The 26,972-nt window shown below is 42.5% G+C and overlaps 1 protein-coding gene across 1 annotated transcript in view; it reads right to left on the bottom strand.

The window, feature by feature from the left end:
- The window catches only part of HPSE2 (heparanase 2 (inactive)), a 112,285-nt gene that overhangs the window by 32,401 nt on the left and 52,912 nt on the right, over positions 1-26,972 (bottom strand). The window contains exons 4-5 of the mRNA XM_081912393.1: positions 3,008-3,181; positions 2,022-2,193 (exon numbers count right to left, since the gene is read on the bottom strand). Of these exons, the coding sequence (XP_081768519.1) occupies positions 2,022-2,193; positions 3,008-3,181 (346 nt within the window). The remainder of the gene's footprint in view (positions 1-2,021; positions 2,194-3,007; positions 3,182-26,972) is intronic.

Below are 26,972 nucleotides of genomic sequence, written 5' to 3'. Positions count from 1 at the left end.
CTCCATTATTACATTCCAATCGTGGGACTTATCCCACCAGGTTTCAGTGATGCCTATTATGTCATATTTAGTTTGCTGTACCAAGAGCTCAAGCTCATCTTGTTTATTTCCCATGCTTTGCGCATTAGTGTACAGACATTGAAATCCATTAATCATTCCCCCGTGTCTCTTATTTAAGGATTTTTTCCTCCCACCACTAGGTCTGTGTGCTGTTTGCTCCATTTGGTCTATGACATTTGGATGATCATCTTCTTCAATTGATAGACTCCTACCTTCAGGAGCACTGCCCCATGATATTCTTGTAAAGAAGCTGGTAAAATGCGGTCTTGACTATGCTACCACTCACTGGATTTGTAAGTGGCTGACTGACCGAACCCAAAGGGTGCTCATCAATGGTTCCTCTTCATCCTGGAGAAGAGTGACTAGTGGGGTGCCACAGGGTTCTGTCTTGGGCCCGGTCAACATCTTTATCAACGACTTGGATGACGGACTCAAGGGCATCCTGATCAAATTTGCAGATGACACCAAACTGGGAGGGGTGGCTAACACCTCAGAGGACAGGATCACACTTCAAAGCGACCTTGACAGATTAGATAACTGGGCCAAAACAAACAAGATGAATTTTAACAGGGAGAAATGTAAAGTATTGCACTTGGGCAAAAAAAATGAGAGGCACAAATACAAGATGGGTGATACCTGGCTTAAGAGCAGTACATGTGAAAAGGATCTAGGAGTCTTGGTTGACCACAAACTTGGATCTAGGAGTCTTGGTTGACCACAAACATGACATGAGCCAACAGTGTGACATAAGCAGATCAAACTGGTCCAAAGGGCATATATGGGGTAAGGCAGACCCTTAAGTAAACTGGTCCCAAGCTGCTAATGGTTTTATATATTAACAATATACTAATGATATACTACTAATGGTAACACCTTGAACTTGGACCAATAGCAAATGGGCAACCTGTGCAAATATCTGAGCAGAGGTGTTATATATTGACAGGTATCACTCCTCTTAGCAACTGTGCTGCAGCATTCTGAACTAACTGTAGCTTCTGTAGAAAGGGAAGCCCCACAAAGAGTGCATTGCAGTAATCCAATATTGAAGCCATCAATGGCTGAACTAATGTGATCAAGCTCTGCTGGTCCAGAAATGATTGTAGCTGTGTCACCAGTCATAGCTGGTAAAAAGTGCTTCTAGCCACTGAGGTTACCTGGGGCTCCAGTGACAGGGATATGATATTTGCACACTTGAGTCTTCTTTGTTTGCATTTTACTTGGTCAGTTTTCACCATGTTGCTGTGTGCTAAGCTCTGAGGTTTATTAAGATTGTTTCTGGGGTGTTTGCCAGTTGTCCCAGTTTTGTATCAAAGGCTGGTGCAGAAGCAATGGCCAATCTGTGCAATGTCCTCTTTCTCTTACAAGTCATGGTTGCTCAAGGCTTCTTCCTCTTTAGATGGAATAAGAGTCTATATAGCAACTGTTAATAAGGAAAGGTTTGGGTGTTTGAAAGGGACAGCCAATGAAAACTTCTGCCAATGCCTTAAGAATTTGGCAGGAAAGTGGTGAAATAGTACTGGAACATAGGGAAGGGAAGTGGCAAAGGAGATCTTATAGGAGGGTCAACAACGAGGCATGGACACTTTGCTTTGATTGTCCTGACAATTTTACCAACTTGAGTCTAAAACATCATGGAATACTCCAGGGACCTTCAAATGCCAGAACCTGGTCTGCCCAGCACCCTGGCACTCTGGACAGCTAGAAATCAAGGGCACATACTGTCAGTTTAGCTAGTATACTGCTTCATATGACACAAAGAACTGCTACTTTGCCTTCCATGGATGTATGCCCGGGGTAAGCATGGATTTTTCTATTACTGCACCATCATGAGCAAAGAAGCCACCTCTGAAGAGCTTTTCATTGCTATGCAGTGATTAAAACTGAGAGATGGGTTTGATGTCTCTGGTATGAGAAATATTTCATAGGTCCCTGCATTGTTGGCCATGAATCAAATCACTCACCCATCCAGAAGGGCCACAACGTTCTTCCTAGGCCTCCCAATGTTGGGCCCATACAGGCTGGCTCTGGAATAGGTGCGGATCAGCTGCAACAGGCTCTTCAGCTGCATGTAGTCTTTGCCCAACTGAGTACCATTTACTGCTCGCCCTGTCAGGGTGCGGTAGTTATTTGGTTCTGGAAGCAAACAGAAACAAGCATTCACCAACTCTGACCCGACTGATCTGAAGATGGTGCCCCGTAAAAGCCATGAGTGAGAAGGTGGAGTCACGGCCCCTTACCAGGAAAGAGGGAGGGGAGGTTGGCACTGTGTGGATACATTGGCAGAGAAAACCCAGTGATCTCACTGATGCACCTACATGGTGTTGACCTCCCTGCCGCCTCTCCCCTCTCCCTGCATGGAGACCCTATGAGGAAAGGACTGGTGAAGATGACTCTATATAGCTCATTACAGTGCAAACATATGCACACTTACCTCAGAATAAATGATATTCAACATAGTTGGACTCCTGGAGAGACATTTTAGGATTGCACTATTTGTCCCCTGTTTTTACTGAAAACTTTCAAATCTTCTTTCTCACACAAGCTCCTTCCTTCCCTGTACCATCAAGATATCAATCTCTTTTTTGCCTGCAGATTCCTATGGCTATCAATTGCAGTGAGCACCCCCAGTAGCAGTGTTCCACTTCTGTCATTCAACAACTACTAGCTATGATGGCTATGTTCTATCTTCACTGTTGGAGACATTATGGTGCTGAATACCTGTTGCTGGCAATAGCAAGTGGGCACGCTGCTGTTGCGTTCGCTTCCAGCTTGCAGGCCTCCCACAGGCATCTGGTTGGCCACTGTGAGAGCAGGATGCTAGACTAGATGGGCCACTGGGCTGATCCATTGGGCTGTCCTAACCTAGAAGGTGACCCCAGTGCTTATTTTCTCTCCAATCCTCCCTGTCCACCCCTTCTCCAAATCCCCATCTCCAAACCTCACTCACCATTGCCCAACTCCCAGGAGATGTTGTACTTCTTGCTGGCACTGTACTTGAGCAAGCTGAGGGCATTGGAGCTGTTCCAGGAATTGTTGGGGTTCCGGCGCAGTGCGTTCAATGCAAAGATGAGGTGGAGGCCAGAACAGTCAGCAAAATTATAGAGTTTGTCTAGAGACCTGGCTGGGAAGAAACAAAACCAGCCTGAAACTCAAGTGCAAAGAACTCCAAGGTCCAGAGAGTAACCCCCATAGTTGCTGAAGTTCTTTGTCCTAGGGAACTCAGAAAAGGGTGGTAACAACATGGTCCAGATGATAGGTTCATTATGCCAGTCTTCCCCAACCTGATTCCCTCCAGATGTTTTGGACACCCAATTCCCTTCAGTCCCAGCCTATCTGGCCAATGGTCAGGGATAATGAGACCTCTCATCTAAAACATCTGGAAGACCCCAGGTTGGGGAAGGCTACAGTGTGCTATAAATGGCCAGCTGCTGCTATTTATTTATATTTATTTTAATTTTTTATTTTATTACACAGTAGCAAAAGAGGATCCACTCCATCCTTTCCCAGGTTAGTTCTCCTATTGTGAGGATATCACTCCCCCCGCCCCAGCATTCAGATTACCCCCATTTCACTAACATGCCCAAACTTGTCTAGTTACAAGGAGTATCATACTAGATATTAGACGTGTGTGGGGATTTGACTATGTGAAAAAGCCCTTTATCGCTTTCTGTGGCTTCCTGGAGGCTGTCTCCAAGGTGGCTTGTGGTTTACAGAATGACACCAGACATCTCCAAGTGGCTCCTTTCTGTGCAGTCTGCTTTCCTTGGAAGCTCTGACCCAGTTTAATGAGGTTATACATCTGCAGCCGCTTCTGAGAATCGTTTTTTTACAGACAGGTCTCCAAAGAGCAGTTATACCTTATTATTCATTTTTACAGCCTGGACTATCTTCTTGAAGAAGGAGAACAGTTAAAAAGGAATAGTTTTGTATTAAACTAAAAAGCAATTGGGGGAAAGAAATAGCTTTCGGGCTTGGAATTGGATGGCTTTTACTATCAGGAATGGGCTCCAAGCTGCAGGCAGGCCTACAGGCAGGAAGCAAGGCACTGTTGCGACCTCTTGGGAGCTTTGCTCTATGTTTCAACTTCCAAAGCATGTTAACAATCATTTACTTGTTTCTTCTCATAACAATTCTAGGGGATAAGTCACTATTATTCCCATGTTACTGGTGAAGAGCTCAGGCTAAAAGACGGTGACTCACCTATGGCCTCGTGATGGCAGACAAGGGCCTACTAGACGTAAATTCAGTGCTAGAGCCACTGGAACATATATGAATATGGAAGAGGCCTTCATTCAGCCAATCTACACCAGTACTTCTCCTTCCCCTTCCAAACTATTTATTTGAGCAAGGAAATAGATGTGCATATAAACCATTCTTGGGTGACATTTGCAGATAGCTGATGAACAGAACTTAAATGTGCACCTCTGGAGGGAGGGGAGGAGGGAATTAGCATTAGAAACAGCTCCAAGATGTCCTTGCATGCTGTAAATGAGGCCTGCACACAGCAGGCAAGGAGGTGGGAATCTCTGAGGTGAAAGGTTGGGGATGCTAAATAGGCCCATACGGCTGGCGGTTTGTTCTTTATGGGGCCAAAGGCTGGGTCACCCCCCCTGGGGGAATCTGCTGTCTCTCAGGTCTCAGTCACTCCTTGTTACACTGGGCTCCATTCTGTCCGGGTCACGCATTTTCTAGGGGAACCCGTGCTTTCACGAGTATCTTGGGGCCTGCAGCGTGCATGTGTTTGTGTGTTAGCGCTGTCTGAGCCAGCTCCAGGTTTTGATGGAAAATCCTGAGGAGATTTTTCCCAGCCAATTACATTATTGTTCTCGGAGAGCTCCATGTTTTCTGTGGTGAGGTGTGGGAGTAGGGAGGAGAGATGCTGCAAGCTTTAAGTGGAATCAGGTGTTGTTTCCCTGCAGGGAAGTCTGGTAAATGTCAGAGTCCTTGGAGTAACAGGTACTGGCAGATGAGCCCAGCACTTCCCACACAGAACAGCCTCCTTCCTCTCGGAATCCTGCATCCTGCCCTTTGTCCTTGGAACGGAGGTCCATGGCTACGTCAGATAGACCAGCCGCGTTCTGGGAAGCTGGCACCCACTGGCAGCAGCAGGCGTAAGGATGAGGCAATGTTTTTGAGACAAAAAAGGTGGGACCCAGATGTCACCCAGAGTGCTTAACATCCTAGCAGCAACTTCATCTCTGATGGGCCAAGCCCCACCTGCTTGGGGCCGGGAACCACGTTCAGGGCTCAGAGGATCCCACCTGTGAGTGCGCAGGTGCCAGGGGAGCATGTGTTGCCATGGCGATCACTATTGTGTTTCTTAAGTAAGAAGTAGTGACGGAAAGCAGGAGGGAGATGCAGAGAGAAGCCGTGAGTTTCCAGCACAGAGAGCTGCTCGCCTCCTCCCACTCCTCCTTTCCTGTGCTGCTGCTGATGTAATACAACAAATTTATCTGGCTCAGTGCAAGCTGCAGGGCCATTCTTTGCCCTTGAATGTAATGAATTTCTTTCCTGAAGGCAGGGACCAGCGCTTGCTAGAAAACAGTTGCTCGCTAGAGGGTTTGACAGAGCTGCCCCTCTTTTTTCTTCTGTCTCTGGGGTTTGGGCCTGGATGTTTGCCAGGTCTTCAGTAGCTGCACCTTGTCTTAGGGCTTCAAAACATTTAGAAGGTACAGCTACGGTCTTCAGGGAATACTCAGCAACTTTATACCTTGAGCTGTCAACTGATCAAAAGAAAGCATTATTGCTTGTTTGGGCACTCTTTACACCAACTTGACCTGCAGAAATGAGCAACTGATAATGTTTATCTCCTGCCAATTCCTGCATAGCAAGCTGCTCTTAAAAGCTGGTTCAACAGTTGGAAACCCTGTTAATATCAAACCCCGGTTTCTGTTTGGTTAGGTTTCAGGCACAGCTTGCAGCCCAGTAGTATTAAAAACAGCACCGCATAAAAGAGAAAAAATATTACACCTGCCAGAGGGCTTCTCCTGTCCATGCCACACAGTGATATGAAACAGGATGCCAGGACCTGGGCCCAGCAACCCTAATGCCCGTTGTTGGTTGCTTAGAGCTTGCATCTTGCTCCAGGATATGGATTTTACTCATGACTACTATTTTTGATATACCATAATGAATGCAGAAAAGCGGGCAAAGTACCAGCAGAAATAGAGGAAACACTATGTTCTCAATTACCAGGGCTTAAATTAAACTGCTAAATTGTTTTTTTCCATCTCGCTCAGGATGGGGCTATTTTGCAAAAGTTCAAGACACTGTTTTTTTCCAGTCTTTCAACTGAAGAAACATGTTGTCCATGGAAATTTAAGAGAGAAGCCACTTGTTGCCACTTGTTAAAGACATGAGTGATGCGTCATGAGATTTCACACACTTATAGAATGGGAAGACCTGGATGAAGATACTGACCCATTTCTAGGGTTTCCCACCCATCCTCATAAAGCCACCGACCTTTTTACAGCTCATGCATAGAGCAGCCTGATTCAAAACTGCTCAGGGCTCCTGTACCTTTAAGAGTTGTGGAGAAGATGGAATTCCAGAGGAAATTTTCAAATGCTAGGTGCATCTGCTCAAATTCCCCTTTCTACACAACTATTAAATGTGCAAAAGCCCTTTTCCCTTTTGTATCTGGTTCTACTCCAGCATGTTGTTAAGAGCAGTCTGCCATGCAAAATGAAGCATTTGTGGAATGAAAATATAGTGATAATTCCTGCTTGTCAGGTTGTTTTTAAGTGCACAGGGAAAGGGACAGTTAAGAAGATTGCCAACCCTAAAACAATACTATTTATTCTTCCAACCCAGAAACAATTCATTTGGTTTGAGTGCAGGAGATAATTCACATTGTAAAAGAACAACAAGACTTAATACACTGTAATTTAATTTATGTAGCCAGCCAGCCAGCTGCCCACACATTGCGTTCACATGCCAGTATGCCATCAGGTCTCTAAAAGTGAATGCAAACAAAAATAAAACCCAAGAACAATCTAATGAAAGCCATAACAGAAATGCCAGGCACTGAAAACAGGGACAAAAAACATATTTCTCTCCAGTGCAAAGAGATAATGGTGTTCACTTAAGAGATTTTTCCTGAAAGCCTCTTGTACCTTTAATGTTTAATAACAGCTAAAGCTTTAGCATGCTGGGGGAAACTGCCCCTCCTGTATTTCTGCCTGTCATGCAGCTATTGAAGTCACTGGAACTGTACAGTCACCTGCTCCTGGTAAGAAAACAGCTCCAGAAGAGCTTTGTTTGTCAAGCCTTGAGGGGCTTGGAAACCTCAAGTGCAAATCCAGAAGAGCTAGACATAATGAGCAGTATTCAACAAAATAATTGTACTTGCATAAAGATTAGTGCTAGCACACTGGGACTCCCCACACCCTTTCCTCCCCTCACACATACCAGAGGGTTGTGGGGAAACCCAGAACAGATTTGGGGGAGGCATGCAGGAGAGATGGGAGGAGCGTTCCGCTGTTTAAGTAGAAATCCTTGCACTTATGGAACAATTTGCTTAGCACTATGTTGAATACAACCCAATGTTACCGAACCAAGCAACAATCTGATGCTAGACAGAGGTCTAAGAAACCTGTCACTGACCTGTGGATCACTCAAGCCACAGGCCTCCATCCCCTCCTATGTTGTGACTTAGAGACTTACCTTGAATTGTATGCCCACTTGGGGTTGTTGTGTTTGCTCACCCAACCCTCTTTTCTCCTCCCTGTTACATACATATTTGTTATGTTTTTTAAAGCAGCCCAATGGTTTTATCCACACCTTCTGTTAGCAAATGTGGTGGGCTGGTGGGATGGAGGCACTGTGCATTATGTTGGGGAACAGGCATTTTGTTTCCTCCTCAACCATCCCACTACTATTTGAAGGGGTTGCTGCTAGGAAACATGGTGTTACACTATAAATGGACTGCAAAATAAATAAATATGTAGCTTTTCTCAATATAGAACACAAACAGAATCTGTGTCATTCTTAGACATTTTCTTCAAAATGTGCATCACCTCCAGTAGTAGCCACCTGCTACTCAAGATGTTGCATCTATTCATTCATTCTTGACCCTTGGCAAATGTTGCTTAGAGCAGTGTTTCCCAACCTTTGGTCTCCAGCTGTTTTTGGACTACAACTCCCATCATCCCTAGCTAGCAAGACCAGTGGTCAGGGATGATGGGAATTGTAGTCGAAAAACAGCTGGAGACCAAAGGTTGGGAAACACTGGCTTAGAGTACATGATGTGATTATGTTTTTCTCTGAAACCGCAAAGGCTAGAAACATTGCTTTAAATCAGGGTTGCAACAAGTATCTTGGTTGAAAGGCCAAAGATCTGTGACTGTGCATGCAGAAGGTCCATGTTCAGCTCTGGTATTTCCTACAGCAAAGCTGGAAAAAGTCCTCTGTCTGAGACGCTGGAGAACTGCTGCCAAGTGGAAGCATGGGGTTGTGACATAGTCTTAGCTGCCTGTCTGTGTGCATGAGACTAGAACCTCTTGATGCATTTTCTTCAAAGATGGGCAATAATCTATTGCCATAATTTTAACACTCTCTGACTCTTAGTGTGGTGAGCTTATAATAAGAATATAATAGGAAAGGCCTACTGAAAAAAATGGACTATCTGCCATAACACCATGGCACTTACTTTGTGCCAGCACCCCAATGCTGATCTTGCCATGAACCAGAACTCTATATGAACTTTGACAACTTAGTTTCTGATTCTGCTTTGGGCATCCACTATCTTAACTGAATGCCAGCCATGACAGGCCATGAGACAACTGACAGAGGGGTGCAGTCTGCAGCTCTTGTAATTACCCCTTTCTTTCCCTCCTGCTATTGAGGCCAGTTCAGGAAATAATGCATTGCAAAGCTTGCCTCCCTCTGGCTCCGCACTTGTAACTGCCCCAGGAATGCAGTTGCAGAGAGAACACTTCTCTGCTGCCAGGGCTTTTGATGACAGAATGACTGGTTTATGTGGCTGTAAGATCTGCTGTCTGAAAAGCAGCAGAATCTATTATGTGTTTCTAAGCAGTGACAGCTGGTACTGCCGTGCTGGAGTTTATGCCGGCTCTCATACAGCTTAGATCAGCCGCTCTTCTCTGAGCACCCTGATCTATCAACAAACATGGTTTCTGGAATGGTTTAAAAGCATTCCCAAGTAGGCAAGAAGTGGCTGCTTTCTGAAAAGGCTCCAGATTTATAATCAGTCGAGGCATGCAGGATAGAGAAGCAGAGGAGACACCTGAAAGGAGAAGTCCTCATAGACAAAAGCGAACCCCCAGGGTACACTGGAACACTGACACCAGTGAGACTGATAGCCAGAATAGAGTTTGCAAACAGTGAGAGATCAGGGTCTATGCAGCCTTCTTCCCATCCTGTGCACCATTCATCCATAGTGGTTAATTATACCACGGAGAAAGCAGGACTCTGCTCTGGACAATTTTAGTGACGTACACAGCCAAATTGGTATGAGGTACTCAACAAGCACGATGTTTGCTGGATTCCTGTGGCTATGAGAAGTTCTGGGTGGGAATAGCATACCTGCTTCCAGGTAGGCATTATGTTAATTATTTTTACAAGGAACTGTAGGCTTCATTGATATCAGTTCATCAATGGGAGAAGTGGATAAGTTCCTGTGGATACATAGGATAGCAATTTTTATCAAAATGATTCACTCTTGCAATTTTCTTGCCTATGACCCCCCCTTGCCCACATCTATTCAGGGTCTGTCGTCAAACTGTTAGTTTCATGTTCATCAGAAGACTATTGCTACAGTAAATATGATCGGGGGCAGAAAAGCAAAATGCAGTGCTGAGAACACAAATGAATAGCTGTGCTTTGCCACACTTCAACCATTCAGCCTAAATCCCTGTGCCAAACTAAAAGGCTAAAGCTAGATCACTCCACTCCAAGCCTCCAAGAAAAGCAATTAGATATTCCAGGAACAAAAATGGGGACTTATCTCTGAACAGTTATTGAGTTGTTGTATGGTAACTAGCATCACAAAGGAAGTCACTGAGACACAATACGAAGAATTCTGCTTGGCTGTAGCAAGAATATTAATAAATCCTGACAAGGTTCCCAATATTGCATGTGTCATGTGAGCAGTGCTCTGCCAAATAAAGGCAAGAAAGGGCAAGCGGAGAAGCAGAATGCATGTCACTAATGTAAGTAGTCTGCTATATTTAGCTTACATGTATTTTGGCATTCCTAGAGGCACTCAGTATTATGGTCCTGCTGTGCTGGGCTCCAGAATGTAAGGAAGACTCCTCACACATAGCATTCTCAAATCAGATCTGGCAGGTAGTTGCAGCTCACTTGTGGAGAAAAGGAAACAGCATGGCAGCACTGTCAAGTATGCTAGGTCCTGAGCAGCTTACAAAATGTGACTATTTTGTGGGTATGATTCAATCACATAATGACAAATCTAGGTTGTGTGATGAAAATGGATTTGGTCTCTTGGGCAATAGACCAACTTCCCCTCCTAAAAGAAAACATTGTCTTTTGTGGTAATGAAGGTGATAGGGAAATGTCCTGGGTAATGTGGGATAATGGTAAAGTCTGGAAACAGTGGGTGATAAATACCTTCTTCAATGAGCTAAATGTCAAACTATATAAAGAAGATTCCTGTGTCTAAATTTTAAGGCTTGCATGCTACTCATACAAAGTAGACCGACTGAAAAAAAACCCCATTAATTTCTACTCTGATTAGCACTAATGTAGCATACAATCCAAAGAATCACTATCACTGAGAAAACTGCATGTTGACAATGGGATGTGCAGTAGCAGCAAAAGTTATTTGCATTAACTTTTCCCTTATGACCCGAAGGCACAAGAATCACCAGTCCAAATATACCATTTAGATAAGGTGAGCAAAGCTGTTTCCCTGTCTCAGAAACATTTGATCTCTCTGGTTTACATGATGATTCTACCCACTGAGAGGAATTTGCACCCCCATATGCAAACCCTGAAATCTGAATTGAGTGGAAATGCTGCAGATCCCCCATCCTAGCTCATTCACTGCGGAAGACAGCTGCTTCAATGGCACGGCTGAAGAAGGACCTGTAACTCGCAGCCTGTGGCGAAAATACGAAATGCCTTCGGAATGATACCAATCATACAAATGCTGAGCACATTTTCAGCGTGTTTGCTTAATCATAATAAAATGCTTACCAGCCACAATAAATTAGCACATCCAATCAGCCATTTCCCCTTCAGTCCTGCAGCCCACTGGGAAAACAATTACTGAATGAGCAGATCACTACTGAAAGGCCCGACAGAGCTCTCAGGAAAAGCCCACACAGGCACAAAAGGGGCAGAGCCCACAAAATTATCCCTGGAACAAAGGCTGCTCCTTGGTCCTCGCATAGCAGTGCACTTTTTCAAGTGGGGGCAAGAGGCTGCTAGTCTTTCAGCTGCATTTCCAGACACCACAAGAATCTAATGGATGTATTATTTCCACAGGACTCAGCCTCCACTTGGTCCACGCACATGAACATGTAGACTGTTGAGAAAAACTTTCCCTCCACACAGACCGGTCACAGCAACACACCCACCCTCATTTTAGTCACTCATCACTTTCAGAATGATTATTCTAAGCTGCAGGCAGAGTTGCCAAATGATCAATCAATAAATAAAAAGGCACTGGTCTAGCTTTTGGGATCAGTTACCAGGTGAGTGCACAGGTTTTTGTGCTGGCCTCTGCTTTCATACCTACCCACAATGGCTGGGTTCCATCTTTGGGATCCTACTCTAGACCCAATCTGGGTTCTATATAAACCAATATGACAAATCAATTTCATTCAAAAGTGCTGGCGGAGGCCCCATTGCCACCTGTATGGGTGACTGGTGCTACTGCATGGGGGCAGCAGCATGCAGTAGTACTGGATGGGAGCCCAGGTTGGTGCTGGGTAGCAGCCCTAACTCCATCCAGCCTGACACTGAAAGTGTTCTCCCCTTCCTGCTAGAGGACGCTTGGTAGATGGTAATGGTGACACTGGCAAAGAGGATCACTGCAGGTTAAGTCTGCGGTCATTTACTATTGCATGCTGGAACAATGTATGAAAGTGATTTGCAAACTGTGGGTTTTTTTTAGTTTTTAACCACCTCTGTTTTCAGGACATTTTATTACATTTGAATTGAGGTACCATCTATGTGTTCTGGATAATATGCATCCTTCCAGCTTTAAGAAGCCCTGTAGAGCTGCACAAAGAAGCTTTGCTTGAGATCCTGATGGCTGTGGTCTAGTAGTAATTGCACCTTAAATTCTTGATATTGAGAAAACAACATGAGAATACATTCTAGCTTATACCTGCATAGTTTGGGGTGCTTTTCTTTTCTCTTTAGCCTTGCTCTGCAGCTGAATGCCATTACAAACAAACCTTCTTGTGGCTTGCCTGATCCCAACTGTTGTCCTCCTTTCTGTCACCCCCAACTCTTGTGGTTCTGCCAACATCACACACGTGGATCTGCCCAAGAACCAAGAGGGACTGGTGGATTTTTTACATTTCTTTTGCACACTGAGAGTTGGGCATCTGGTATTTTTCAAAACTCTAAAACATTTTAACTGAAAACTGTCCTAAGGAAAACATACACACACACACACGAAACCGGAAATGTTTCGATCTGAAATCCCTAATTAAAACCATGCTCCAAATGCTGACTTAGCCTTTAAAGAAGGAAGTTAAAGAAGAAATGTTGCTTTGCACATACATCCAAGGCAGCATTTGAATAAACCCAGTCATGGCAGGAAAATGCCCACCTAGAGCTGAAGTCATGGCCTCTGGCTACATGAAAGCAGCCCCTGAAGACTTGTGTTATGTATGTGATCACCACCACCAAAGGTCTTATAATTTGGGAAATGACACATATCCATACTATCTACCCCCTAATGATTCAACCCAGTGATTGTATAATTCTTCTCAAATCTGAACTTAAATGGTCATAAAAGCAAATGCCAGAGGCTGGATCAGATGCGTCCTCCCATTTTTGTACTGTTTTGGACTGTTATTACCAAATATCAACAAAACATTTTTGGACTATATTCTATAATATTACAGCTCAATGCAACTCTGTTGACATTATCCAACAGCCCTATGATTTAGTATAACTGCAGCAGAGTAGGATATCAGCTGTATCTGAAGTCTAGAACAAGGCACTGGAGGTGGCGGTGAATTTGTATTCAGTTCACATTTAAATGAGAATTTACCTAATCCACATTATCCTATACAGTGCATGGACTGAAACACAGACATCCTTTGAAATTTGCACTTCTCCAGATTTTGCAATTCAGTTCCCTAGCCACAATATTACAGTGATGAGTTGGTTCAGCATCCCAATCTAATCCGTGTGTTTTGTGTGCGTACAGTGTGCCGAGAAAACCCTTATTTCTCAAGTACTACATTGTTGGCATCAGCTCCCTTGTGTTAACCCTTCTAAAGAAAGACAACTGACCCACTACATGTTTCCACTTGTCCAACAGAAATGGATAACCTCAGATCTGCAACCCCCCACAGATGGTCAAGAGGTACCCAATATACTAAAAGCTATAGCAATGGCCGATGCAATAGTGGGCATCCTTGCCTAACCCAGTTCCTACAATATACCTTATCCTCGGATTCCATTTGTCTTTTCCCCTTCCTGGCCTATTTTTAAACAGGACAACCCAGCAACACTTTCTAAAGTTTAGCCTCTATGTTAGACAGTGGATGATAAGTGATGGGCCATGGTGCCTTTCCTCCAGAGAGGTGGCAAACACATTCAAAGCAATTCTCAATAGACAGGAAGAGGAATGAGATGGCTTCCCCCAACTCCAACAGAAACGCAGCACAGATTCTATCAACACACCATTCTTATTACTGTTGTCTTTTGTACAAATATTACTGCCCAAATATTTTCCCTGTTTCGAGCTTATGAGTACCATTAAAGTGGAAAACAAGAGGGGAGGATTAGGTTAATGGTGTCATTGGCCTGCCCTTTGAGACAGGGATTGTACAAATATCTTGTCAGAGTTTAAACCTGATTAGATGAAAGAACGAGCTGCTACTAAAGCCCCCAAAGGAATTTGATTCCTGCCAGAGCAACTTGCAAGGAGAGACAGCCCTTGGCGGAGAGGGGAGCAAAAGGTCAACATCCCGGAGTAAAGCATTTTCAGGTTTAACTGAACACATCTTGAGCTTTATCTACTACAGTATTCCTTAAAGCCACATTTTAAAATCAAGTAATACAAATATGAAAATCGCCTTAGTCAAACAAATATTCCAAAACTGAACAGCAGTTTCTAACTAAATAACTCCCCAAACCATCCATCTAATCCACACATGGCATGTAATAGAGGCAGGGGGGCAGGGACTTCTAGGCTTCTTAAATGCAGAGCACATGGGCAGCGTTTGAAGAAGCAGGCATGAAAAAAGGTGAGAGCTTGTGGTGTGTACAGTAGCATTAAGGTGTCTGGTTCAACTCCCCTGTATATCAAAAGAAGCCTGTATAGTTATTGTCCTTGAATCTTCCCACTTTAATGGCAGAGCTATCAGTTTCCAAGCTTTTTTCTGATAGCTCTGTACTTGGCCAGAAGAGTCCTATTTGCTTAATTAATTGACCACAAGATACAGAACTTGCTTTGATGTGTAACAAAACCTGCTACCATGAATTTCCCAATAGAATTGTAATCCTGTTGTAGGTGTGATTCTGTAGGAAATCGGCTCTTATCATTAATGTTGAGATATCTAATTTATCTCACTGCCAAGGAAAAATAATAAATGAATAGAAAGAGAACCTACCCAAGTGACGTAGACACAAAACCTCCACATAAACTAAGTAAATGAATATATTTTTTACTATCCCACCCCTCTACCCTTTCTTTACTACACACTAATGTCTCACTTCAAATTTAATTGATCTGTAGAAAAGACTCTATAACCTGAAAAAAGAGGCAATGCACATACTTTTGTAAACCAAGAAAATATTTAATAAAAATTCTTTTTTTAAAAAAAATCTAATTTGCACTGAAAATCTCAGGTTAGAAGGAGGATCACTGGTAGAAATTGTGTTGCTCAGTCTTCCAAACTAGTGCATATGCATGTGTGTGTACTCTCTCTCTCTCTCAAATATTCATGTAATGCATTTCCCCTAAATCAGGCTTCCTCAAACTCAGTCCTCCAGATGTTTTGAGACTATAATTCCCATCATCCCTGACCACATCTGCTAGCTAGGGATCATGGGAGTTGTAGGCCAAAAACATCTGGAGGGCTGAGTTTTGGGAAGCCTGCCCTAAATTATATGCATTTTGTAAGGCGTTGGTTGGTTGGTTGGTTGGTTGGTTGGTTGGTTGGTTGGTTGAAGAACTGCATCACCAAATTTGGGAGTCCTCTGGGAGGTAGAGTGGGATTTAAATTTAATAAAATAAAAAATAAAATGAATAAGGCATCAACTGATCAACCCTGGTCAGTGAGCATATATGCATGCATGGATATGAGTATGCCTATAAATACCAGTTCCTGAGAATCATAAGAGGGAGAGTGCTATGCTTTGCTTATGGGCTTCCTATGAGCATCTATCTCATTGGCCTCTGTGAGACTAGATGGGTCCTAGGGTTTATTCAGCACTGTTCTTCTAATGTTTTAATGAGCAAGAGGGACGAGTAAGACAGAAGAGGAAAGGTTCATTCATGTGAACCAGTGCCTTCACCAGCAGAAAGGATTCTTAGTGAGAGAGATGGATAAGAGTGAACTGCAGCAATAAGATGAGCAGGAAAAGCAAGGAGGGAGGTTATTTTTTTCACATAGGATTCACAACATTCTTCTGAAAATTCAATTTAACTGTCCTGTTCTCGTTTGCTAACCAGAACCAATTTAATTGTAAATCTACACGCAGAGCCTACGGGATTGGGGGTGGATGGAATATTTTGCAATGGTTCTTAGCTCCCAGTTGGGAGACAAGAGTGCAACTTAACTGCTTTCAATTCTGCTGTAGTAAACTTCCCAGTTTCCTGAGTAAGAGTTCCCCTCCCAACCTGGGACAGACGTTGCTCCCTTACAATACACCCTGGGCAAAATAAAATTAAATAAGGGACTATTTTTCCTAGAGACAAATAGGAAAATCCCACCTGACTTGCCTGTAGAAGACATGCAGCAGGTATCCAGTGGAGCTATTTGTTTTGGTCAAGACTGATTCCCACCATGCATACACCTACCCAAATGTGCCAGGACATTCTCAAGAGGTATGAGAAAAACCTGACTCACTTTAACTCATTTAATTCAGAGTGGGAAGCCAACTAAGGCATGTTTCCATCACTGCCCACTCTCAGGAACACATTGCCAGTATCGGCATGTACAAGGGTTCCTTGGTTTCATGCCTTGTTGTGACAGTTTAGTAAACAACCTGATAAAATCAAGCACTTTCCAAAGGAAAATCCATTGCACTCAAGATCACTGGCTCGTCTGGTTCTGCTTACCATCTGCACAGGCTTATTTGGAACAACATAACAAATTTCGTTTCCTGGTCTCCTTCAATGTAAATAGGTCCATTAAGCTATAAGGGTGTTTACATTCTGGAAGATAGTTGCAGCTTTTCTTCTGATTACCCACAGCCCATAGCTAGTATTCCAGCTGCTCCTCTGCAGTCAGTGCTCTGTTACCTCCTGCTGGAAGAGGTGCTGCTTATAGGGCTGCAAGCATATACATAATGCAGCCAAAAGGCAAAATATGCAGATTTTAATAAATTGGTACATACGCTCTATGACGACTAAATTATCCAGCTTGTGACTGACACAATGGGCCAGAAGGAGACTGTTTGTGCCAGCAGGTCAGGACTCAGTGTTATACAAATATTATACAAAGCAACCAGAGCTGTCCAAGCTAGTTTTATCATCAGAAAGAACACTACTCTTGAAAGTGCCAAAACCTCAAGCAGTAATATTTGGCAGCTGGTGAAATTAGCAGCAATATCATAGTCTGGAAAGCCTTTGACCAGTATTTGGACATGAAATACCCAAATCAACAGTGCCATGAACTGTTGTCTTACTCTGGTTCTGGAGGCATCTTAAAAGGGTGGAGTGCGTGTGTGTAAAATAATACTCTATGACCCTCATAGCACAGCATGCAATATCCTCACACAGGGTGAGACCCAGTAGAAATGCTGTTCTGCGGGTGCCAGAGGGATCAGCTCATTCCCCTCCCCCTGCTTATAGAAAAAGCCAAGACCAAGAGAAGGCCTCCAGAAAGCCTATCTGTAATGGCTCAAGATGTTCTGGGTGTTTGGCATGAGGCTGGCAAAATAGCTCACAGGGGTTTTTCGTTATTTGCCAAGGCTGTGAAAAGATTTTATACTCCTTGATGAACCCATGTTGTTGAGCAACTGAAGTTGTTTTCCTTTACTTGCATGGGGCTATTATTCACTCTTAGCCTGGCTTGTTCAGAAAAATAAGAATACCAAGTGTCCCCATTTGGAAACAATAACACAGGATAAGTCTGGGCAGTTGACTGTGGAAGCCAGGTCACACATTCCCTTTTAATGGGATCTTCAGAACATATTTTCACAGGATTATCTTTGTGCTGGTTAGAGAGCAAATGTTTTCAAAAAAGACACTCTGTCCCACAAAATGGAGGGAACTCATTAGTGGAGAGCTGACATCATAAAGTCCATCTTACTCACCACAGGCTCTTATGTTCGCTTTATATAATTATGCTGGCATGAAAACCTTGCCTTGGTCCCTCCACTCGCCTCAACTTATCAAAGCAACAAGGATTTCATCCATTAAGATTTTGTGCTTCATGGACACCATTTCACTGCCAATCTTAGCAGAAAGAGCTCTCTGCTGTTCTTTGTATGCCTCTTCTCCCTTCTGCTTTTGTTTAATTTAGGAAAGCATTTTTAAAAGCTTTTGCACAAAGAACACTGATGCGTATTGGATTTCAGTCCCATGAATACTCAAGATGGAGGCCTCAGCATTGTTACAGACAGCAGTTGTGAGAGAGAGAATTTTATGTGAGTACGATCAGTTCTCCTAGACCACAAGGATGAAGCACATGCCAATGGGCCTACTTTGTTGCTAATCTTCTGCCAAATCCAGCACACACAATTCAAGAAAAAAGTGCTCTTATAATGTCTGGAGATTTGAAATGTTTGGATGATATGGACATTAAATATTACTACAGTAATTAACACAAGCATGTGACTATTAATATCAATTAACCAATTGCCTGTATAATCAGGGAACGTTCAGCAAACATTGGCATAGCAATTTGTGCCTCATAATTAATAGAAATGCTTAAATACTTCTTCATCTCATGATGCCATTACTGAAAGGATGATTCCCAGCCTGTGGCTAACAATTTAAAACAGGGTCCAGACACATATATGGGCCAGGACAGATGTTTCAAAATACCAAGGCAAAGGATACAAGCAAAGTTAGGAAGAATACAATGTGAGAGAATAAAATTAGAGAGATACAGTGGGCTGCAGGTGTCCACACTGTGTTAGAGAACATGGTGGCTAATTTAGGCTAATGGTTTGCAAAAAGGGTACTTCATGAAGAAAAGCAACAGAGTAGCAGCTAACAGGCCAGTAAGGAACCAGGGCAAGGAACCAAGGTAAGTATGCTCTAAGAAGGCTAGTGTGCTAACATGAGCATTTACAGGCAAAACTTGAAGTAAATAGGGTGCTTATCCTCCTGCAAAGAAGACATTCCATGAAATTTTAATCATTTTCCCACAGCCAGGCTTCAAAACAGGGTGAAAGCCAACTAGGGTAAAATTGTTTAGGGGGATATGTAGTGGAGAATCAGTAGGCACAGGACGGGGTGAGTTAAGAACACCTATCTGTCCATTGATCCAACTACAGTATTACCATTATCTTAGTTGACATGGGTTAAAAGCATGTGCTTGCTGAGATAATGTACACATTTTGCCCTTGGGCTTCCTGGGTACAAAAGGAAGTGATCCAGCACACCTGGTGCAAATGGAGAAAAGCTCTCTAGGCAACTTTTATTTTTGATCATTCTGGCCTTGTGGATGGGATTATATGAAATAGGAAGTTGGGGAATTTGCTTTTATCCTTTTCTAACACCGTTTCAACTTCTGGCTCTCCACACAGGCCTTGGTCATTCTCAAAGCATAATCACTAAGAACATAATTTCTAAAACAATAATCACTAAGAAAATGAGGGGGGGGGGAGCCTTCAGCTCCTTCACTGGAGAAAAATTTCAAATGTCCATGGCATCATTTATATGCACATCCAAAGGCAAAGCTAAATAGTGCTATTATCTAATGGAGAGCCAGTGTGGAGCAGGTTGAATTGGCAATGGTAACATCTCAGGAAGAGAAAAACAACATGTTTTTGCTGAACCCAGACAAGTCTAAAAAAATTGTTTTTAGCAGGAAAGCCTAGAAAGGAGCACAACATATTTCATTTTGAATAGGTACTGGGTGGGCAGCCCAGTTGCTAAATCAACAGCCCTCTTCTCCACAAGCTGTTGTCCTTGTAGGCTAGAAGGCTACATGTATTATTTCATGTTGTTATACAGCTGTTATGACAACTGACAGTCTGCACTCTAAAGGGGAACAATCTGGGATCCAGAAATATTCTGCAAACAAGCACCACCCTGTTGCTGTTGCCCCCCTTATGAAAACAGCACAAACCTCAAATCTGAGGGCAATGGCTTGGAATGGAAATGTAAGTCAATTATATGAATCTGCATTGGTTCATCAAGACTTTTGCAGAGGTGTAGTAAAAACAGTGAACAGTCTACAGACTAAATAATCAGGGAGTCTCAGTTTATTTCTGGACTGGAGTGGATGGAGTTGGCCTAATAAAGGTGGCAAAGAGTCTGAGGCTGATACAGGCACCCGAGCTAACATTTGAATTCATGATGGGGTGCTAAAAACAGAACAACAGAAAGGAAAACAGTAAGGAAAGAAGTAAATATTGAAACCTCATTGGCCAGTTGCCACCTTCCCCAGCTGCCTGACCACTTCTGATTCCTTTTTTTTATTTGCATTTTCTTTGAAAGGGAGAAGCCAGGCTCCCTGCAGTGCCATCCCCTGCAAGAGGTTATTTTCCTGGAATATGCTACTTTTCCATGGACTGGATTTTTTCCCCATTCTCAGAAAGAAAAGCATCTGCTTCAGTTGTGCTATTGGCTTTAAGTCCTGCTCCAGCTTTGGAAAGTCTGAACATAATATAATCCCAAACACACTTACATACACACCAATATTTCGTAAGTGAAGAAAGAAAATTTATATATGTTTGGCCTTTTTAGCATCACCCATCTAGTGTCAAAGGCGGCCCTCCCTTTCCTCTACCCATCCACCACAGAGATCAGGATCAGGTGATGATTACCGTATCAGAAACAACTGGCTCTGCTCTCCCAATTCACATCTATTAATATAGTTTGTGCTTACCATAGCCCAGCACACTTCTCGGTTTGTTACAATAGTGAAAAGTTTCCAATACATAAATTGATGGAATTCTTTAATGTGAGGCTCTCTTCTTCAAGCTACAGATCATGGCACTTTTTATTTATACTTAATGGCTCATACCCAAAGGGACATTCCACCTTATTGTTCATTGAGCAACACTGATCCTACTTCATGATAAAATATATAGGAAATGATTGCTTCTTTATGGGATTAAAATGCACCAAGAGCTCTGAGGATCTGAGTTAACAACTTTGATATTTGAAATGCTTCTTATTTTCACTTGTCCCAGTGCCTCTTCTTGTTATCATTTCCAAAACAGGGACAGCCAATGTTTTAGTGTTACTGCACTATAATAAAAAAGGTTTCTTCAGCTATGTTTGAAGCAAGAGGAGAAACAAGCAAGTAATAAATCATATGCATGGAGAAGATGGAGAAATGCTATTGGGTGGCAGAGAGAAAGTGGAACCACTCAACATCTACTTTGCCTCTGTTTTTCTTCCAAAAGGAAACAATGCCCAACTGGTGACAACAGAAAAAATGATACAAGGAGGGAGCTGAAGCCCAAGATAGGAAAATAGGTGGCAAGGAAACACCTAGGTACTTTAAATGAATTCAAATCTCCAGGGCCTGGTGAGCTGCACCCAAGGGTACTAAAGAATCTTGCAGATTTAATCTCAGAGCCTCTGTCTATAATCTCTGAGAATTATGTGAAGTCCCTGTGGACTGGAGGCGGGCAAATGTTGTCTCCATCCTCAAAAAGGAGTAAAAAGAAGACTCAGGTAACTACTGACTGGTGAGCTGAACATTGATACCGGGAAAGGTCTTAGAAAAGAAAATTCCACAGTTGGTCTGTGAGCACTTAGAAAAGGGTGGTGTGATTACTAAGAGCCAGCATTGGTTTCTCAAAAACAAGTCATTCCAGACAATCTCATTTCTGGTTTCTTTCTTTTTTTATAGAGTTACAAAGCTTGGTGGATCAGGGGAATGCTATGGACATTGTATATATCTTGATTTCAGGCAAGCCTCTCTCAGGAGACCGTTCCATAGATGGGGTCCTGCCACCAAGAAGGCCCTCATCCTAGTCACCTAGTCACCATCCACCACAACCTCATTCAGTGGGGCAACCTGAGAAGAGCTTCTGGCAATGATCAAAGTAAACTGAAGGGATACATTCCCAGTGTCCAATCCCCATTAGCAAGCTTGCAGTTATATTCTGAATGACCTTCACTATTTTGGATAATCTTCAAAGGCAGTTCCATGCACACCTCATTACAGTAGTCTAATTTTGAGGTTACCAGACCATGGATAAGCATGACAAAGCTGTTTTGTCTAGAAGGGGTTACAGCTATTGTGAGGTTTGTACGCTGTTCATGTATTCCATCTGGGTTTTTTTAGAATGTAGGTGTAAATCCTTTAAGTTCCTCACCGCTGTTGCCAATTTGGACCAAGTCAGGTTTCCTTTTGCCAGCAAACTGCCTTTGAATTTTATCGTTGTTCACTCCACAAACAAACCCCTCTCTCAACATATCCTCCAGGACATTGCCAAGTGAGCAGCGTGCAGCTAACTTTTTGAGTTCAGCCACATATTCGCCACTTATTCAGATATATACTTCCCTTCCCTTCTTATCCTATAATGGAATTTAAAACATTCTACAGTAATGTTAGACTGTGGGGTATAATGTTCTGTTACAATCTTCTGCAGATCTGCCAGATTTTGTCTTCTGGCATCTGAGATTGCAACAAACTTCTCAAGAGAGAGTGTGCTTTGTAAGGAAGTTCCAAGTGGGCCACAATACTCTGAGTGATCACCTACCTCTAATTTTAGAGCTTGCAGGTCGGCCTTTTGACTATTCTATTGCCGAGCCACAATATATACCTTCTGTAAATTTGGATATACCTGCCCCCCAAAGACTCAAATGGTCCCCAATACTGAATGAAAATCTAACCCTCCTTCTTCAGTCAGTGGAGTTAAAGCTCATTCGCTCCGCTATTGTATCAGGCAATTCAGTAGATGCGATTATGGAACGCTTTAAATTACTTTTGGAAAGATTGAAACCCCATTTAACAACAGTGATACATAGCTCCGCTACAAAGAGGGCAAAGGACGGAGCTAGCTGGTTTGACCTGGAGTGCAGGCAAACAAGGAGACAAACGAGAACAGCCTACCAGAGATACAGGAAATCAGGGACTGCCCTCCTACTTAATGCTTATATTTATCTGAGACGGTCTTACAAACAATTACTAAGGAGAAAGAAACTGGAAGCTGAAAGAGCCGCATGGCACAGTTTGGTTAAGGCATCGCACGAGAAAGATACTACTTGCTTTTGGCGAACCATATCTGGTCTACTGGACCAGGAGCGTAGTAATACCATCTGTACAGTGGAACCAATGGAGTGGTTGCGCCATTTTCAATCTTTGTTCTATGACCAGGAAGCCCAACATTACAAACTATGCATTCAATTGGAGGACCTACCTCATTGGCCACCAGTAACTGCAAAGGAAGTTGAGAATTTAATCGCACAATTAAAGAACAACAAGGCCCCAGGGAATGATTACATCCCTGCCGAACTTCTGAAGTCCAACATTGGCTGGTGGGCCCCCCTGCTGGCATCTTTATTTTCTTGGATCGACTCAACGGGTTTACTCCCAGATGGTTGGACTGAGGCAATAATTATCCCAATCTATAAAAAAGGACCCATGACAGACCCGGCGAGTTATAGACCAATCAGCCTTCTGCCTATACCCAGCAAACTATATGCCAAACATCTTTATATCAAGCTAACTAGCTGGCTGGAAACTGAAGCTATTCTAGCGGAAGAGCAAGCGGGTTTCAGGCAAGGCAGATCCACCATAGACCATTGCTTCACCCTAGCCTATTTAATTGACAAATATGCCAAAAAATCCCGTGGGGTGTTATATGCAGCCTTTATCGATCTAAAGGCTGCTTTCGATTCAATTCCACGTGTAAGACTCTGGGATAAATTGAGCACATCAAGTATAGACAAAAGACTATTATTTCTGATCAGCTGTTTATATAAAGACACGGTGCTGCATGTAAGAACTTCGTTAAATGGCCATCTTATAGGACCAGTTCCTGTCAGTAAGGGGGTCAAGCAAGGTTGCATCCTGGCCCCAGTTCTATTCAACATCTACATCAATGATATGGTTAACTGTTTGTCATCTCCGGACTTCCACGCCCCCAAACTGGCTGACAAATCAATATCAGTGCTTTTGTATGCTGATGATGCGATACTCCTATCTCGAACAAGAATAGGCTTAAATAGGCTCATAGGTGAATTTTCAGCATACTGTAGGAGAGAGCAACTTGCAATAAACTATCAGAAAACCAAAATTATGGTTTTTGCAAGGAAACACAGACAGTACAGCTGGAGGATGGATAACCAGACAATTGAACAGGTTAAAGCCTTCAAATATCTGGGTATCGTTTTCCAGTCGACCGGGTCCTGGGATGTCCATCAAAAATGTGCCAAAGAAAAAGCAGCTCAAAGTATCAAGATGCTGTCCCGCTTCTTTTACACGAAGGGGGGCAGATACATCCCAGCAGCCCTTGAAGTTTTTCAAGCAAAACCTCTGGCGCAGTTACTGTACGGGGCACAAATCTGGACGGGGAACCACTGCTCCAGTCTTGAAACTGTTCAGTCTAAATTTCTAAGGCAGATATTCGGCGTCCCCTCCTGTGTTCCAAACGCAGCATTACGACTCGAGGCCTGCCTTCCATCTGTAGAAACTCAGACCTGGCAGAGAACATTCAACTATTGGCTTCGTCTTAATCTAAATCCACCTGGTCTACTGCCTCTAGTAATGCAAGACCCTCACAAAAGCAAGTGGTTCAAAACTGTGCATCAAAAACTCCTTACATGCGGTCTGCATTCACAGTCCCTACTATCAATGGGCCTCATTAAAGCAAAGAGTCTAATAGGCCAGCGCCTGAAAGACATTGAACGACAAAACAACCTGATTATCTTAAAGAAACTGTGCCCATGGTATACCTACTTTCCCCCTTCTCATTTTGACTCTCCAGCTTCATATTTGTTTAAACTAACCATCCCAAAATACAGACGTGCCTTTACATTGGCTAGATGGGATGTTCTTCCCTCTGCTGTACTCGAAGGTCGTTACCAAAAGACTCCATTTGAAAAACGACTTTGCCCATGTGGAGATGGTAACACGGAAACAGTGTCCCACGTCCTTCTATCTTGCCCCCTTTACAAAGACCTAAGGAATGAGATTATTACTCCACTCATTCTCTCCAACCCCGGCCGTTCACCAGACATTACACTGTATTTTCTATTATCTGATACGGATAGTCAGATAACAGAGAAGGTCGCGAGGTACATTGAGAGAGCTGCGAAATTGAGGGCCACCATCTGAGTGACAGACTTGTTCATCTGACGGACCTCCTTTTGCTTGTTCTTTTCTTCCTTTTATCCCTATTTTCACTTTTAACTCTCGTATAGCTGTGGCCTGTTGGCTTTGCTAATAAAGTTTTGATTTGATTTGATAAAGAGCGTGTTTTACAGAAGAAGACTGGCTTCTGTTTGTCCTGATCATTAAAACAGTGGCCTAATCTTTCAACATATTGCTGCCAAACTCTCATTCTCTGGATCAAACTCTTCAACTTTCCAATAAGATTGCTGGGATTTCTTACTATTACTTTTATATAGGAACACCTTTTCTGTATAAAAATAAAACTTCTACTCACTTTATTTACAGTCTAACAAAACAGGTTGTTTATTGCTGGAATAGCATAGGACAGAATTGGAAAGGAACCACATAGAAAAGTTTACGGATGGAGCCTTGTTCAACCCTATAATAACATATTTAACTCCATAATCATCAGATGACTATAGTTATGGTTGCATATTATTTCATATGTTGCCAGTTTAAAAAATTAGGAACATTTCTACTGATCCTAGATCTTTCACCCACACTCTACTGTAGATGGTAGAACTATGTTGTCCCCTTACCCCGCATATCCAAATGACTAACATTCTGCCTAATGTCAAAAACTGTACAGTTTTCTCCAATCATCCAAAACAATATGTGTTTTACATATCCAAATGACACTGGAGGCAAGTTTAATAGTATGTAATATCTGATTATTACTCTAGTAACCTTGAATGAGCAGAAACCAGGTAACATGAAGATTGTGTTCTCTCCCGCAAGCCTACCCATGTATTAAGATTAGTTTCAATGGTCTTCTGATAACTGCTGAGTGGGGAGATAGGGTCTACCCCAGCTTTGGAATTCCCTCCTTATGAAAATTCACCTGACATCTATTCTGCTATCTTTTGGACACACCTGGTGAAACTCTTTTAATTTTCTTAAGCCGTGTTAACTTTTTTGGTTATCATTTTCAGGTCTTTACTGCAAAATGCTCTGGGGATTCTTGGATTGAAGGCTACGATAAGAATTGCTTAAAATAAATAACATGTTCTAAGACTGGTTTCCAATATGGAAAAAAATATTTTGATAGTTCCATAAAATATGAGCAAGATTAGCTCACAGCCATCTCCATCTTCATAAAATGTGGTACCCTTAGTGTATATAATCTGCATAATCTGAACAGAGTAAGGTGTTATCAGTACTAGATTTTATATTTAAAACCTTCCCGCCATGTTCATACACAATACTAATTAAGGTATATGTTGTGATAATCAGATCTAAGAGTCATCTGTAGTAATTATACTTTGTATACCTTTTGAGTTACTACTAGAAATGAATTTTTCTTAATAATATATAGAAACGTAAGTAATCTATGGGCTTTATCAGACTTAATGATAGAATAGAATCACTGAAATCAATGGACAGAGGTTAGTCATGAATAACTTGTCCATGAATTTCCATGAGTATATTCTGATTACGACTAAAATATAATAAGAGCCTATTGGATCAGGCTAAAGGCCAGTGGCAAAACAAGATGCCTGCAGGAAAGCAGACCCTGAGTACAAAGGCACTCTCCCCTCCTGTGCTTTCCATTAACTAGTTAAATACTAACCTAAAAAGCTGTTCAATTTAGTATACCGTTTAATACTATTGACCTGTACTAGCAGGTTTAATGGAATGTAATATTCTGCCCATGTCTGAATGTTTCCTAAAACAATAGCATATTGCCATTAAGGACAAATCATAAAATTACACTATATGACCTAATTCCATGGATCTGATATGATTTTTATATACAACACCATATTGTATATTTTAATGGCAAACACATTGATTTTTATTTTAAAGAGTGCTAACTAATATTTTGGAACATTTTCTTACCCAAACAAAACAGCACAATCCATACATGTCTACTCAGAATTAAGTTCCATTGAGTTCAGTGGAGCTTACTGTCAGGTAAATCACCTGCAGTCCCTATATACACAAACCTAGGAGTAAGGCCTGCACTGAATTCAGTTGAAATTCAGTTCTGAGTAGATATTCGTAGAGTTGTGCTATAATTTAATTCCACTTTTTTGCCATGAT

This window comes from Podarcis melisellensis (genome assembly GCF_964234715.1).
Source record: "Podarcis melisellensis genome assembly, chromosome: 5".
Lineage (NCBI taxonomy): Eukaryota > Metazoa > Chordata > Lepidosauria > Squamata > Lacertidae > Podarcis > Podarcis melisellensis.
This window is presented reverse-complemented; position numbering and strand designations above follow the sequence as displayed.